At 48.7% G+C, this 17,661-nt stretch overlaps 2 protein-coding genes across 2 annotated transcripts; both read right to left on the bottom strand.

The window, feature by feature from the left end:
- Positions 1 to 5,316: 5,316 nt before the first annotated feature.
- On the bottom strand, positions 5,317 to 6,582 carry LOC136057423 (MLV-related proviral Env polyprotein-like; the record flags this gene model as incomplete). The annotated part of the gene is made up of 2 exons (XM_065750144.1): positions 6,573 to 6,582; positions 5,317 to 6,056 (listed from the first exon to the last, which is right to left on the bottom strand). Coding segments are annotated over exons 1-2 (750 nt in total), but the record flags the coding sequence as incomplete, so codon positions are not given.
- Positions 6,583 to 13,166: 6,584 nt separating this feature from the next.
- LOC136057422 (MLV-related proviral Env polyprotein-like) lies at positions 13,167 to 14,432 on the bottom strand (the record flags this gene model as incomplete). Its single annotated transcript, XM_065750142.1, has 2 exons — positions 14,423 to 14,432; positions 13,167 to 13,906 (listed from the first exon to the last, which is right to left on the bottom strand). Coding segments are annotated over exons 1-2 (750 nt in total), but the record flags the coding sequence as incomplete, so codon positions are not given.
- Between the last annotated feature and the right edge of the window lie 3,229 nt (positions 14,433 to 17,661).

Raw genomic sequence — 17,661 nt, 5'->3', positions numbered from 1 at the left:
CGTATGAGCCGTTGAATATCCGGGTGCGACTTTTGCCTAAAACAGTCAATAATCACAGGAGCCTGCGCCGAAGATGGGAGATCCGATCCTTCGACCGCCTTTATGAGGCGATTAGCGAAGTCCACAAAGGACTCCGATGGCCCCTGTGTAATGTCTGCCCAAGGGTCAGCAGGCTCCGCTAACCGGGCAACTTCTCTGAGTGCTTGGAGAGCGGACGCTGTGATGGCAACCAGCTCTCCCGGTCTCAAAAGTGCGGCCTGGCCCTCTGGGTTCCCAGTCATTCCATCCGCCAGACCCCGTAAGCGGTCCAAAGTAGTCCGCTCCCCCCGCCCCTGACCGTTAGCGGGATGTCGAGGGTCCCGGGTAGCTGCCGCCACTACCGTCTGCAGCTGGATACTCCACGCATCCACCCACAAAGCATATTGGGCGGGAGCTAGTAGAACCCTCATAAGATTCGTAACATCATGCGGCAGCAGCGGGGAAGACATAAGAGCTTCCACCTCTGCCATAGTGACTGGAGATCGTAAACCCTTGGTCCTGACCGTGTCAGCCAATCGCGTAATCAGTTTTGGCTCCAGAGGGGTCCAAGCCGGTCCCTCTGTTTTAATCACCACAGGCATTGCCACTACGGATGAGCTCTCTGTTGTAAGTTCCTCCCTAATCCTTGCCCAATCAGTTAAAGCCGGCCCAGGGGCTGAGCCAGAGCACCCCGACTCCGCCCTCTGTCCAACCCAATCAGTTAAAGCCGGCCCAGGGGCTGAGCCAGAGCACCCGGACTCCGCCCTCTGTCCAACCCATCGGGGCACACCATCCCGCCCCGCTGATAACATAGCCACACCCTCCTTCTCCGCCCCTCCCAACCCCTCCAAAGAAGGATACAAGCCGCTCCCCACATAAGGAGGAGGGGCGGCGGGGGCAGAAGGAGGAGCAGAAATTGAGCAAGAGCAGCTGTTATCTGTCTTGCAACAATTGCAGGATGTTTCAGCAGCCTGTGGCGCAATCCGCTCAGCGGTCTTGGGCGCGGTCGCCTCTCCGCGCGCCATCTTAGCGTCTTGCCACGTGGGCATCTTGTCCTTCTTCTCTCCATCTGGAGGCTCCACAAGTGGTCTCATTGTGGAATCTGTGGGAGACACCTTTCCTCCCCCCAAACCCTGCCAAAACTTCGCCTGCTCAGATGTAATCCGTTCATCCCGCGCTGTTTTCAGCGCCCCCAAGACCAACCCCCAGGTTTTCAACTCTCCTGACTTCCCAAGCACCATCGCCCGCTGAGAAAGCGTTGCGGTGATGAGATCCCAGGACCCCGGGGTATACAAATCTGAGGGAGATATAAGCAGTCCCTCCTTTTGTAAAAGGGACAACATTGCCCCTATTTCCTTCTTAGAAGGAGACGTTTTCCCACAAGGAGAAGTTTTCCCGCAATAGGTCTTACACGCGGACGAAATCACCTTTATGACGGCCTCCATGTCGCGTCCTCACGAATCAGTCACCGGGGATCGCCGCCGAATGACTTCCAGGTCCACGACGCAGCTACCGGGGATCGCCACCAAATAGCCGCCTGGGTCCTCGGCAGGTTCACGGGCTCTAGCGCGCTTAGAGACCCCTCCGACGCTACCCAGCTTCCACTCTCGTAAGCCGCAGCCCCCTCTAGCCGAGGGTCATCATCTCCTTCCCCAAGGGAGACGGAAGAGAGCAGGAACGCCACGCCGCCTGTGGCCCGACCACTATTCCCTAATTATCACGTCGGGGTCACCAGATGAAGCCTTTTGGACCCGCCGTCGGCTTCATTCAGGTGTTCGCAATCGTTAGGGACTCATCGGTCTGTCCATTTACCTCGGTGCACACCAATGTGGTGGGTGGTAAAATGGCGTTTATTTGTTCGTAACAACAACTTTTATAGTTTACCATAGTTTCGTTTACGCCCCTCAGGCGCTTGCGTAACTACCTCCTTATCTAGCTGCTACAGGCATTATTACCTTATTTGGTTACAATTGGCACTACTCCCTTATCTGGTTACTAATGGCAACCCCTTGAGGGCGGAATTTTTCTGTGATCACCCCCTACATTCCTTGTGGGCAGAATCTTTCCGTGATCACTGCCTACACCCAAACCTAATCCTTACTCTAACCCTAACCCTAATCCTAACCCTAAGCCCTAACCCTAACCCAACTCCAACAACTACCTCAGCTACAACCCCAACCCCCAACACCAGACCCAACCCTATCCCTAACACCAACAACAACCCCAACCCAAACAATAACATCTAAACCTAACGCTAACCCTAACACTAACCCAAACCCCAACCCCAAACAAAACCCAACCCAAATCCCAACCCCAACCCTTATCCTAACCCTAAACGTAAACCTAAACCTAAGCCTAAGCCTAAGCCTAACCCTAACCCAAGCCATAACCCTAACCCTAACCTTATACTAACCCTAACTCTAACCCTAATCCTAATCCGAACAACCCTAATCCCATACCCAACCCCAACCCTAACTCCAAACTTCACTCTAACCCTAACCCGAACCCTAACCATAACCTTACCCTAACCCTAACATTAACTCTAACCCTAAAACTAACCTTACCCTAACATGAACACTAACCCTAACCTTAAATCTAACACAACACCTAACCCTAAACCTAACCCTAACATTAACCTTGAACCTAACACTAACCCTAAAACTAACACTAACCCAAACCCTAACCCTGACCCTAACCCAGACACAAACACTAATGCTAACCCTAAACCAAACCCTAATCCAAACAACACTAACCCTAACCCTAAATCAAACCCTAACCCTAACCCAACACTGACCCTAACCCTATACCTTACCTAACCCTAACGCTAACCCCAACCCTAATCCTTACCCTAACCCTAACCCTAAGTCAAAATCTTACCTCAACACAAATCCAAATTCTAAACATAAAAATATTACTAAAGCCAATCTGCACCGAAGCCACTAAAATTACCTAAATCCTTCCCTAACACTTACTGTAAGACTAATTCTTCAACCCTAACACTAACACTTACCCTAACCTTAACACTAAATCCAATTGTACACCCAACCCTATACAATAACATAAAACTTACTTTAAAACTAAATCTGTAAAACATCTGGAATCTGTAAACACTAACCCTAACAATAATCCTAACACTAATCCTAACCCCTAACCTATCCCTAACCCTACCCTATCCCAAAACATCTCTTCTCAGAGATCCCTCCCACCTGGAGTCCCCTGCGAGCCTCATCATCCTGATGGTGAGCCATCTTCTCTTTTCTATTATTTGTATACTATCTATATAGAACAACTCAAAATATACCATCATCGATACTATTTCTTTGTGAAGTACCATCCTTGGGAGTTATTTACCCCACGCTAACCCTAACCATAACTCAATCCCTAACCTAAACCTAACAATTGCTATAAATCTTAATCTAGAAACCTAACACTAAACCTTACCCTAACTCTAAACCTATCCTTAACCCTAACTAACCCTAAACTAACCTTTACGCTAAAGATAACACTAACCCTAACCTTAACCCTAAACGTAACCCTAACCTTAACACTACCCTAACCCTAACAGTAAACCAAACCCTAAACCTAACCCTATCCCAAAACCAAACCGAACCCAAAACTTAATCTTCACCCTAATTCTAACCCTAGCTCAAGCCCTAAGCCTAACTCAAGCTCTAAACCTAACATAAAACCCAACCCCAACCGTGATTCTAAACCTAAACCTAGTCCTAACACTACTTAACCCTAAAATAAACCTTAACACTAACCGTAACCCTAATCCTAACCGCAACCCTAAACCAAACCTTAAACCTAAGCCAAAACCTTAACCTAAGACTATTCCAAAATCTAAACATAACCTTATTACTATAGCCAATCTTCACCTAACCCTATGAAATAACCTAAATCCTTCCCTCACACTTATTGTAAGACTAAAAATTTTACCCTAACACTTACTCTAACCCTAACACTAATCCTAAATCTAACACAAACCCTAAACCAAACCCTAAATCCAATCGTGCACCTAACCCTATCCAATAACCTAAAACATACCGTAACACTTACTGTAAAACTAAATATTTAAACTTAAACTTAAACCAAAACCTAACCCTCACCCTTACTCTAAGCCTAAATCTTAGCCTAACCCTAACCCTATACCTTAACCTTAACACTAACGTTAACCCCAACAGTGGTCTGCACCCTAACCCTAAACCCTAAGCCTTACACTTACCCTAACCCTAAACCTAACGCTAACCCATAACCGTAAACCTAACCCTAAGCCTAACCCATACCCTGACCCTAATTCAAAAAGTAACCCAAACCCAAACACTACCCTAAACCTAACCCAACTCCAACTGCAAACCCATCCCCAAACCCAACACCAACAACACCTAACCCCTAACCATAAACCTAACCCACACCCTAAACTTAACCCTCACCTATACCCTAACCCTAAACCTACCCCTATTCCTACCCTAACCCTACACCAAACCCTAAACCTAACCCTAACATTAACCCTGAACCTAACACTAACCCTAAAACTAACACTAACCCAAACCCTAACCCTGACCCTAACCCAGACACAAACACTAATGCTAACCCTAAACCAAACCCTAATCCAAACAACACTAACCCTAACCCAAAATCAAACCCTAACCCTAACCCAACACTAACCCTAACCCTATACCTTAACCCTAACCCTAACGCTAACCCCAAACTGAAGCCTTTCGGACCCGCCGTCGGCTTCATTCAGGTGTTCGCAATCGTTAGGGACTCATCGGTCTGTCCATTTACCTCGGTGCACACCAATGTGGTGGGTGGTAAAATGGCGTTTATTTGTTCGTAACAACAACTTTTATAGTTTACCATAGTTTCGTTCACGCCCCTCAGGCGCTTGCGTAACTACCTCCTTATCTAGCTGCTACAGGCATTATTACCTTATTTGGTTACAATTGGCACTACTCCCTTATCTGGTTACTATTGGCAACCCCTTGAGGGCGGAATTTTTCTGTGATCACCCCCTACATTCCTTGTGGGCAGAATCTTTCCGTGATCACTGCCTACATTTCCCCCTCCCGATGCATTAATTTCCCTACTGTAATCAGAGAGGACTCTACTCGCGTACATCCCGAAATCCCCGCTTTACGCCTATACATGCTATTGTCCTCTCCGGCAAGCCTTAACCCGTTACATCCCGATACGCTAAATAGCCTAGCCTCTACAACCCTATTACGCGTTCCTTTACAAGCTATTCTGCATCTTTCTATACTCTATGTGATAATTGATTGTACGATCAATCATCCGTTGCGCGCAACCTAACAGAATTTGCAAGAAGCAAGGCAAACATACTAGCAGAAGCAACATAATTATAAGTCCCAAAAGCAGACCCTTCAGTAAATGCACAGTCCATCCCCCAATGTCTCCGAACAGTCCACGCAGCCAATCTCCAATTGGGTCCTCTTCCACGCCGATTTTGTTGACGTGTTCCTTCATAAGCTGCAACTTCTTATGTATGGATTCACTGTGGTCACTAAGATTAAAACAGCACATTCCTGCGATATCCTCACAGCCATGGCCATGAGCCAAAAGCAGGAAATCAATAGCTGCTCGGTTCTGCAGGACCGCATGCCTAACACTTGCGACGTCCGTTAATAAATCGCTGAGGAGTGAAGTTGTTAAATTGGCCTGCTTAACGGACCAGCAAGCCAGTCTCTCGATCTCCTTCAAGGCTTGAGCTGTTCCAATTGGAAATATTATGGAGGCAAATATCCGAGCGGTCGGGCCCCACAACCGAACTTCATCCCCACAGTCCTCTGTTAAAGTGTGAATTGATCTTCTTCTACATTGCAGGGTACGCTTTGTAATATTGACCCAATGTCTCATCTGTGGTGACAAGATAGTAAGTTTTCCCAAGTAACATGGTCCTCCCACCGCCTTCCTCGGAATACCGTGCCATGCGCGGTCCCCACAAATCAGGAATACGCCTGGTGGCAAAGCTTTAGCTGACTGATCATTTAGTAAAACCTCTTGTCTTATAGTCCCTCCTTTAGATGTATAACGTAAGCCATAAGCATTTCCCTTCGAGAAACTACCTCCACAATAAGTAGACCAATTAAAAGCAACACGATTTTTTGGAGAGACACTTGTCCAAACTTGACCTAAATAAGGACTATGAATGGTTAGTAGTTTTAGATTATTGTGCGCAAATTTTTCATAGGTACTACCTGGACCAAACAGCAAGCAAGTGGTATTAGTTCCATTTACATTATTAACCGTGCGGGATCCCAGTAAATCCAGTTCCTGGGGGTCCCATGGCAAAGAACTATTGAGGCTATGGATTAAACATGCACTTTGAGTTGCAGGCTCTGAATAATTACAGGCAGAAACATTTCTGACATATGCCTTGAATTCCCGAGTCTCGTACCCTGGCGACCCAATTAAACAGGTTTTAAAAGGAGAGGTAGCAGACTGCAAGGCCAAACAAAAGTCCTGTCGACCTGTTTGGTTCGCCCAAGTGACCCAAAGGTTTTCCGGTTGACCTAGTAAATGTGTATCGGCACCTGCTCCCATGACTTCAAACAGAACCAAGAAACAAACAACCATTGTAATACTGTTCATTCTCGTTGGCAGCAAGGGCTTCTTTTCCGGATCTTTCTCAATCTCTCTCGAGGACTTCTTCTTCTGGTGTTTCTTGTCCGCCTTTCTCATCCCTAGTTGTCCAAGCAGAAATGCCTGCAAAGGGAAGGCTCGCCTCATTTTTCTTTGTGGAATCATTGCCGCGACTTACATCCGGTTTAACCTTTCTGGAGGGAATCCAGATAATTCTATCTGTCTCCCCATTCTTGACCGCGGCATAGCCCCGACCCCAAACCAGGATGTTCCATCCCTTTTCCCACTCACCCGTCTCTGTGCGTACCTTGACAGGTGGCCCTTCGGTGAGGATGGTTGGCTTCCAATGTTTCTGCATTGGGGTCTTAGTATTCTCACCTCGCTCAAAATGATTCAACGCATACAATGCTTTTGCCAATACCTCCCCCTGCTTTGTTGTAGGAATTCTTCGCATAAAGCCATCTCCTTCTGCGAGTATACGGATCTTATCTTTTAGGAGACGATTAGCCCGCTCTATTATGGCCTGACCCTGGGAATTCCCAGGGATTCCCGTTGTATGCGCTATCCCCCACCGTTCCAACCATTCTCGGGTGGATTTTGAGGTGAAGCAAGATCCATTGTCTGTTTTTACTGTCTTAGGTTTTCCTAACGCGGCAATGGCTGTAGCCCAGTGCTGCTGGGCTGCCGCCGATGTTACACGACAATGTTGGGTCGCCACCACCACCGACGAAGCAGTGTCTACAGTGACGGCTAACCAGGAACGTGGCGCCATTCTTGTCTCCAGTGTAAAATCTGTCTGCCATATCTGTAAAGGTCCCAGGCCCCTAGGGTTAACGCCAGCCTCCATTGCAGGGGCCGAATTGCAGTAAGGACACGCCTGAACCACTTCCCTTGCCCGCTGCTTAGATATAGCACATGCCCTAGATAGGGCACGGGGCCCAATGTGGAAGGCTGTATGGAGGTCTTTGGCTTCCCTCAATGGGTACGCCTGAAGGGCGGCCTGAGTATCCGCCATAGTATTTCCTTCTGTAAAAAACCCTGGTACATCGGAGTGACTGCGGACATGAAGGACTGCGACCATGGCTGTCCTCTGGCTCAGCGCATCTTCTAAGATGAAGGCGGCCGTCGTTGACGGCACCCCCTCCTTACCCATCTTGAATAGCATTTTTGCAACAAACGCGGAATCAGTTACTACATTAGTGGGTGTCGTTAATGTGGATGGTGCTGCCCGTATGAGCCGTTGAATATCCGGGTGCGACTTTTGCCTAAAACAGTCAATAATCACAGGAGCCTGCGCCGAAGATGGGAGATCCGATCCTTCGACCGCCTTTATGAGGCGATTAGCGAAGTCCACAAAGGACTCCGATGGCCCCTGTGTAATGTCTGCCCAAGGGTCAGCAGGCTCCGCTAACCGGGCAACTTCTCTGAGTGCTTGGAGAGCGGACGCTGTGATGGCAACCAGCTCTCCCGGTCTCAAAAGTGCGGCCTGGCCCTCTGGGTTCCCAGTCATTCCATCCGCCAGACCCCGTAAGCGGTCCAAAGTAGTCCGCTCCCCCCGCCCCTGACCGTTAGCGGGATGTCGAGGGTCCCGGGTAGCTGCCGCCACTACCGTCTGCAGCTGGATACTCCACGCATCCACCCACAAAGCATATTGGGCGGGAGCTAGTAGAACCCTCATAAGATTCGTAACATCATGCGGCAGCAGCGGGGAAGACATAAGAGCTTCCACCTCTGCCATAGTGACTGGAGATCGTAAACCCTTGGTCCTGACCGTGTCAGCCAATCGCGTAATCAGTTTTGGCTCCAGAGGGGTCCAAGCCGGTCCCTCTGTTTTAATCACCACAGGCATTGCCACTACGGATGAGCTCTCTGTTGTAAGTTCCTCCCTAATCCTTGCCCAATCAGTTAAAGCCGGCCCAGGGGCTGAGCCAGAGCACCCCGACTCCGCCCTCTGTCCAACCCAATCAGTTAAAGCCGGCCCAGGGGCTGAGCCAGAGCACCTGGACTCCGCCCTCTGTCCAACCCATCGGGGCACACCATCCCGCCCCGCTGATAACATAGCCACACCCTCCTTCTCCGCCCCTCCCAACCCCTCCAAAGAAGGATACAAGCCGCTCCCCACATAAGGAGGAGGGGCGGCGGGGGCAGAAGGAGGAGCAGAAATTGAGCAAGAGCAGCTGTTATCTGTCTTGCAACAATTGCAGGATGTTTCAGCAGCCTGTGGCGCAATCCGCTCAGCGGTCTTGGGCGCGGTCGCCTCTCCGCGCGCCATCTTAGCGTCTTGCCACGTGGGCATCTTGTCCTTCTTCTCTCCATCTGGAGGCTCCACAAGTGGTCTCATTGTGGAATCTGTGGGAGACACCTTTCCTCCCCCCAAACCCTGCCAAAACTTCGCCTGCTCAGATGTAATCCGTTCATCCCGCGCTGTTTTCAGCGCCCCCAAGACCAACCCCCAGGTTTTCAACTCTCCTGACTTCCCAAGCACCATCGCCCGCTGAGAAAGCGTTGCGGTGATGAGATCCCAGGACCCCGGGGTATACAAATCTGAGGGAGATATAAGCAGTCCCTCCTTTTGTAAAAGGGACAACATTGCCCCTATTTCCTTCTTAGAAGGAGACGTTTTCCCACAAGGAGAAGTTTTCCCGCAATAGGTCTTACACGCGGACGAAATCACCTTTATGACGGCCTCCATGTCGCGTCCTCACGAATCAGTCACCGGGGATCGCCGCCGAATGACTTCCAGGTCCACGACGCAGCTACCGGGGATCGCCACCAAATAGCCGCCTGGGTCCTCGGCAGGTTCACGGGCTCTAGCGCGCTTAGAGACCCCTCCGACGCTACCCAGCTTCCACTCTCGTAAGCCGCAGCCCCCTCTAGCCGAGGGTCATCATCTCCTTCCCCAAGGGAGACGGAAGAGAGCAGGAACGCCACGCCGCCTGTGGCCCGACCACTATTCCCTAATTATCACGTCGGGGTCACCAGATGAAGCCTTTTGGACCCGCCGTCGGCTTCATTCAGGTGTTCGCAATCGTTAGGGACTCATCGGTCTGTCCATTTACCTCGGTGCACACCAATGTGGTGGGTGGTAAAATGGCGTTTATTTGTTCGTAACAACAACTTTTATAGTTTACCATAGTTTCGTTTACGCCCCTCAGGCGCTTGCGTAACTACCTCCTTATCTAGCTGCTACAGGCATTATTACCTTATTTGGTTACAATTGGCACTACTCCCTTATCTGGTTACTATTGGCAACCCCTTGAGGGCGGAATTTTTCTGTGATCACCCCCTACATTCCTTGTGGGCAGAATCTTTCCGTGATCACTGCCTACACCCAAACCTAATCCTTACTCTAACCCTAACCCTAATCCTAACCCTAAGCCCTAACCCTAACCCAACTCCAACAACTACCTCAGCTACAACCCCAACCCCCAACACCAGACCCAACCCTATCCCTAACACCAACAACAACCCCAACCCAAACAATAACATCTAAACCTAACGCTAACCCTAACACTAACCCAAACCCCAACCCCAAACAAAACCCAACCCAAATCCCAACCCCAACCCTTATCCTAACCCTAAACGTAAACCTAAACCTAAGCCTAAGCCTAAGCCTAACCCTAACCCAAGCCATAACCCTAACCCTAACCTTATACTAACCCTAACTCTAACCCTAATCCTAATCCGAACAACCCTAATCCCATACCCAACCCCAACCCTAACTGCAAACTTCACTCTAACCCTAACCCGAACCCTAACCATAACCTTACCCTAACCCTAACATTAACTCTAACCCTAAAACTAACCTTACCCTAACATGAACACTAACCCTAACCTTAAATCTAACACAACACCTAACCCTAAACCTAACCCTAACATTAACCTTGAACCTAACACTAACCCTAAAACTAACACTAACCCAAACCCTAACCCTGACCCTAACCCAGACACAAACACTAATGCTAACCCTAAACCAAACCCTAATCCAAACAACACTAACCCTAACCCTAAATCAAACCCTAACCCTAACCCAACACTGACCCTAACCCTATACCTTACCTAACCCTAACGCTAACCCCAACCCTAATCCTTACCCTAACCCTAACCCTAAGTCAAAATCTTACCTCAACACAAATCCAAATTCTAAACATAAAAATATTACTAAAGCCAATCTGCACCGAAGCCACTAAAATTACCTAAATCCTTCCCTAACACTTACTGTAAGACTAATTCTTCAACCCTAACACTAACACTTACCCTAACCTTAACACTAAATCCAATTGTACACCCAACCCTATACAATAACATAAAACTTACTTTAAAACTAAATCTGTAAAACATCTGGAATCTGTAAACACTAACCCTAACAATAATCCTAACACTAATCCTAACCCCTAACCTATCCCTAACCCTACCCTATCCCAAAACATCTCTTCTCAGAGATCCCTCCCACCTGGAGTCCCCTGCGAGCCTCATCATCCTGATGGTGAGCCATCTTCTCTTTTCTATTATTTGTATACTATCTATATAGAACAACTCAAAATATACCATCATCGATACTATTTCTTTGTGAAGTACCATCCTTGGGAGTTATTTACCCCACGCTAACCCTAACCATAACTCAATCCCTAACCTAAACCTAACAATTGCTATAAATCTTAATCTAGAAACCTAACACTAAACCTTACCCTAACTCTAAACCTATCCTTAACCCTAACTAACCCTAAACTAACCTTTACGCTAAAGATAACACTAACCCTAACCTTAACCCTAAACGTAACCCTAACCTTAACACTACCCTAACCCTAACAGTAAACCAAACCCTAAACCTAACCCTATCCCAAAACCAAACCGAACCCAAAACTTAATCTTCACCCTAATTCTAACCCTAGCTCAAGCCCTAAGCCTAACTCAAGCTCTAAACCTAACATAAAACCCAACCCCTACCGTGATTCTAAACCTAAACCTAGTCCTAACACTACTTAACCCTAAAATAAACCTTAACACTAACCGTAACCCTAATCCTAACCGCAACCCTAAACCAAACCTTAAACCTAAGCCAAAACCTTAACCTAAGACTATTCCAAAATCTAAACATAACCTTATTACTATAGCCAATCTTCACCTAACCCTATGAAATAACCTAAATCCTTCCCTCACACTTATTGTAAGACTAAAAATTTTACCCTAACACTTACTCTAACCCTAACACTAATCCTAAATCTAACACAAACCCTAAACCAAACCCTAAATCCAATCGTGCATCTAACCCTATCCAATAACCTAAAACATACCGTAACACTTACTGTAAAACTAAATATTTAAACTTAAACTTAAACCAAAACCTAACCCTCACCCTTACTCTAAGCCTAAATCTTAGCCTAACCCTAACCCTATACCTTAACCTTAACACTAACGTTAACCCCAACAGTGGTCTGCACCCTAACCCTAAACCCTAAGCCTTACACTTACCCTAACCCTAAACCTAACGCTAACCCATAACCGTAAACCTAACCCTAAGCCTAACCCATACCCTGACCCTAATTCAAAAAGTAACCCAAACCCAAACACTACCCTAAACCTAACCCAACTCCAACTGCAAACCCATCCCCAAACCCAACACCAACAACACCTAACCCCTAACCATAAACCTAACCCACACCCTAAACTTAACCCTCACCTATACCCTAACCCTAAACCTACCCCTATTCCTACCCTAACCCTACACCAAACCCTAAACCTAACCCTAACATTAACCCTGAACCTAACACTAACCCTAAAACTAACACTAACCCAAACCCTAACCCTGACCCTAACCCAGACACAAACACTAATGCTAACCCTAAACCAAACCCTAATCCAAACAACACTAACCCTAACCCAAAATCAAACCCTAACCCTAACCCAACACTAACCCTAACCCTATACCTTAACCCTAACCCTAACGCTAACCCCAAACTGAAGCCTTTCGGACCCGCCGTCGGCTTCATTCAGGTGTTCGCAATCGTTAGGGACTCATCGGTCTGTCCATTTACCTCGGTGCACACCAATGTGGTGGGTGGTAAAATGGCGTTTATTTGTTCGTAACAACAACTTTTATAGTTTACCATAGTTTCGTTCACGCCCCTCAGGCGCTTGCGTAACTACCTCCTTATCTAGCTGCTACAGGCATTATTACCTTATTTGGTTACAATTGGCACTACTCCCTTATCTGGTTACTATTGGCAACCCCTTGAGGGCGGAATTTTTCTGTGATCACCCCCTACATTCCTTGTGGGCAGAATCTTTCCGTGATCACTGCCTACATTTCCCCCTCCCGATGCATTAATTTCCCTACTGTAATCAGAGAGGACTCTACTCGCGTACATCCCGAAATCCCCGCTTTACGCCTATACATGCTATTGTCCTCTCCGGCAAGCCTTAACCCGTTACATCCCGATACGCTAAATAGCCTAGCCTCTACAACCCTATTACGCGTTCCTTTACAAGCTATTCTGCATCTTTCTATACTCTATGTGATAATTGATTGTACGATCAATCATCCGTTGCGCGCAACCTAACAGAATTTGCAAGAAGCAAGGCAAACATACTAGCAGAAGCAACATAATTATAAGTCCCAAAAGCAGACCCTTCAGTAAATGCACAGTCCATCCCCCAATGTCTCCGAACAGTCCACGCAGCCAATCTCCAATTGGGTCCTCTTCCACGCCGATTTTGTTGACGTGTTCCTTCATAAGCTGCAACTTCTTATGTATGGATTCACTGTGGTCACTAAGATTAAAACAGCACATTCCTGCGATATCCTCACAGCCATGGCCATGAGCCAAAAGCAGGAAATCAATAGCTGCTCGGTTCTGCAGGACCGCATGCCTAACACTTGCGACGTCCGTTAATAAATCGCTGAGGAGTGAAGTTGTTAAATTGGCCTGCTTAACGGACCAGCAAGCCAGTCTCTCGATCTCCTTCAAGGCTTGAGCTGTTCCAATTGGAAATATTATGGAGGCAAATATCCGAGCGGTCGGGCCCCACAACCGAACTTCATCCCCACAGTCCTCTGTTAAAGTGTGAATTGATCTTCTTCTACATTGCAGGGTACGCTTTGTAATATTGACCCAATGTCTCATCTGTGGTGACAAGATAGTAAGTTTTCCCAAGTAACATGGTCCTCCCACCGCCTTCCTCGGAATACCGTGCCATGCGCGGTCCCCACAAATCAGGAATACGCCTGGTGGCAAAGCTTTAGCTGACTGATCATTTAGTAAAACCTCTTGTCTTATAGTCCCTCCTTTAGATGTATAACGTAAGCCATAAGCATTTCCCTTCGAGAAACTACCTCCACAATAAGTAGACCAATTAAAAGCAACACGATTTTTTGGAGAGACACTTGTCCAAACTTGACCTAAATAAGGACTATGAATGGTTAGTAGTTTTAGATTATTGTGCGCAAATTTTTCATAGGTACTACCTGGACCAAACAGCAAGCAAGTGGTATTAGTTCCATTTACATTATTAACCGTGCGGGATCCCAGTAAATCCAGTTCCTGGGGGTCCCATGGCAAAGAACTATTGAGGCTATGGATTAAACATGCACTTTGAGTTGCAGGCTCTGAATAATTACAGGCAGAAACATTTCTGACATATGCCTTGAATTCCCGAGTCTCGTACCCTGGCGACCCAATTAAACAGGTTTTAAAAGGAGAGGTAGCAGACTGCAAGGCCAAACAAAAGTCCTGTCGACCTGTTTGGTTCGCCCAAGTGACCCAAAGGTTTTCCGGTTGACCTAGTAAATGTGTATCGGCACCTGCTCCCATGACTTCAAACAGAACCAAGAAACAAACAACCATTGTAATACTGTTCATTCTCGTTGGCAGCAAGGGCTTCTTTTCCGGATCTTTCTCAATCTCTCTCGAGGACTTCTTCTTCTGGTGTTTCTTGTCCGCCTTTCTCATCCCTAGTTGTCCAAGCAGAAATGCCTGCAAAGGGAAGGCTCGCCTCATTTTTCTTTGTGGAATCATTGCCGCGACTTACATCCGGTTTAACCTTTCTGGAGGGAATCCAGATAATTCTATCTGTCTCCCCATTCTTGACCGCGGCATAGCCCCGACCCCAAACCAGGATGTTCCATCCCTTTTCCCACTCACCCGTCTCTGTGCGTACCTTGACAGGTGGCCCTTCGGTGAGGATGGTTGGCTTCCAATGTTTCTGCATTGGGGTCTTAGTATTCTCACCTCGCTCAAAATGATTCAACGCATACAATGCTTTTGCCAATACCTCCCCCTGCTTTGTTGTAGGAATTCTTCGCATAAAGCCATCTCCTTCTGCGAGTATACGGATCTTATCTTTTAGGAGACGATTAGCCCGCTCTATTATGGCCTGACCCTGGGAATTCCCAGGGATTCCCGTTGTATGCGCTATCCCCCACCGTTCCAACCATTCTCGGGTGGATTTTGAGGTGAAGCAAGATCCATTGTCTGTTTTTACTGTCTTAGGTTTTCCTAACGCGGCAATGGCTGTAGCCCAGTGCTGCTGGGCTGCCGCCGATGTTACACGACAATGTTGGGTCGCCACCACCACCGACGAAGCAGTGTCTACAGTGACGGCTAACCAGGAACGTGGCGCCATTCTTGTCTCCAGTGTAAAATCTGTCTGCCATATCTGTAAAGGTCCCAGGCCCCTAGGGTTAACGCCAGCCTCCATTGCAGGGGCCGAATTGCAGTAAGGACACGCCTGAACCACTTCCCTTGCCCGCTGCTTAGATATAGCACATGCCCTAGATAGGGCACGGGGCCCAATGTGGAAGGCTGTATGGAGGTCTTTGGCTTCCCTCAATGGGTACGCCTGAAGGGCGGCCTGAGTATCCGCCATAGTATTTCCTTCTGTAAAAAACCCTGGTACATCGGAGTGACTGCGGACATGAAGGACTGCGACCATGGCTGTCCTCTGGCTCAGCGCATCTTCTAAGATGAAGGCGGCCGTCGTTGACGGCACCCCCTCCTTACCCATCTTGAATAGCATTTTTGCAACAAACGCGGAATCAGTTACTACATTAGTGGGTGTCGTTAATGTGGATGGTGCTGCCCGTATGAGCCGTTGAATATCCGGGTGCGACTTTTGCCTAAAACAGTCAATAATCACAGGAGCCTGCGCCGAAGATGGGAGATCCGATCCTTCGACCGCCTTTATGAGGCGATTAGCGAAGTCCACAAAGGACTCCGATGGCCCCTGTGTAATGTCTGCCCAAGGGTCAGCAGGCTCCGCTAACCGGGCAACTTCTCTGAGTGCTTGGAGAGCGGACGCTGTGATGGCAACCAGCTCTCCCGGTCTCAAAAGTGCGGCCTGGCCCTCTGGGTTCCCAGTCATTCCATCCGCCAGACCCCGTAAGCGGTCCAAAGTAGTCCGCTCCCCCCGCCCCTGACCGTTAGCGGGATGTCGAGGGTCCCGGGTAGCTGCCGCCACTACCGTCTGCAGCTGGATACTCCACGCATCCACCCACAAAGCATATTGGGCGGGAGCTAGTAGAACCCTCATAAGATTCGTAACATCATGCGGCAGCAGCGGGGAAGACATAAGAGCTTCCACCTCTGCCATAGTGACTGGAGATCGTAAACCCTTGGTCCTGACCGTGTCAGCCAATCGCGTAATCAGTTTTGGCTCCAGAGGGGTCCAAGCCGGTCCCTCTGTTTTAATCACCACAGGCATTGCCACTACGGATGAGCTCTCTGTTGTAAGTTCCTCCCTAATCCTTGCCCAATCAGTTAAAGCCGGCCCAGGGGCTGAGCCAGAGCACCCCGACTCCGCCCTCTGTCCAACCCAATCAGTTAAAGCCGGCCCAGGGGCTGAGCCAGAGCACCCGGACTCCGCCCTCTGTCCAACCCATCGGGGCACACCATCCCGCCCCGCTGATAACATAGCCACACCCTCCTTCTCCGCCCCTCCCAACCCCTCCAAAGAAGGATACAAGCCGCTCCCCACATAAGGAGGAGGGGCGGCGGGGGCAGAAGGAGGAGCAGAAATTGAGCAAGAGCAGCTGTTATCTGTCTTGCAACAATTGCAGGATGTTTCAGCAGCCTGTGGCGCAATCCGCTCAGCGGTCTTGGGCGCGGTCGCCTCTCCGCGCGCCATCTTAGCGTCTTGCCACGTGGGCATCTTGTCCTTCTTCTCTCCATCTGGAGGCTCCACAAGTGGTCTCATTGTGGAATCTGTGGGAGACACCTTTCCTCCCCCCAAACCCTGCCAAAACTTCGCCTGCTCAGATGTAATCCGTTCATCCCGCGCTGTTTTCAGCGCCCCCAAGACCAACCCCCAGGTTTTCAACTCTCCTGACTTCCCAAGCACCATCGCCCGCTGAGAAAGCGTTGCGGTGATGAGATCCCAGGACCCCGGGGTATACAAATCTGAGGGAGATATAAGCAGTCCCTCCTTTTGTAAAAGGGACAACATTGCCCCTATTTCCTTCTTAGAAGGAGACGTTTTCCCACAAGGAGAAGTTTTCCCGCAATAGGTCTTACACGCGGACGAAATCACCTTTATGACGGCCTCCATGTCGCGTCCTCACGAATCAGTCACCGGGGATCGCCGCCGAATGACTTCCAGGTCCACGACGCAGCTACCGGGGATCGCCACCAAATAGCCGCCTGGGTCCTCGGCAGGTTCACGGGCTCTAGCGCGCTTAGAGACCCCTCCGACGCTACCCAGCTTCCACTCTCGTAAGCCGCAGCCCCCTCTAGCCGAGGGTCATCATCTCCTTCCCCAAGGGAGACGGAAGAGAGCAGGAACGCCACGCCGCCTGTGGCCCGACCACTATTCCCTAATTATCACGTCGGGGTCACCAGATGAAGCCTTTTGGACCCGCCGTCGGCTTCATTCAGGTGTTCGCAATCGTTAGGGACTCATCGGTCTGTCCATTTACCTCGGTGCACACCAATGTGGTGGGTGGTAAAATGGCGTTTATTTGTTCGTAACAACAACTTTTATAGTTTACCATAGTTTCGTTTACGCCCCTCAGGCGCTTGCGTAACTACCTCCTTATCTAGCTGCTAC

This window comes from Cyrtonyx montezumae, unplaced genomic scaffold (assembly GCF_038088225.1).
Source record: "Cyrtonyx montezumae isolate F1298 unplaced genomic scaffold, pur_monq_1.0 scaffold_65, whole genome shotgun sequence".
In the NCBI taxonomy this organism is placed as follows: domain Eukaryota; kingdom Metazoa; phylum Chordata; class Aves; order Galliformes; family Odontophoridae; genus Cyrtonyx; species Cyrtonyx montezumae.
The sequence above is the reverse complement of the archived record's forward strand: the minus strand, read 5'-3'. Positions and strand labels throughout refer to the sequence as shown.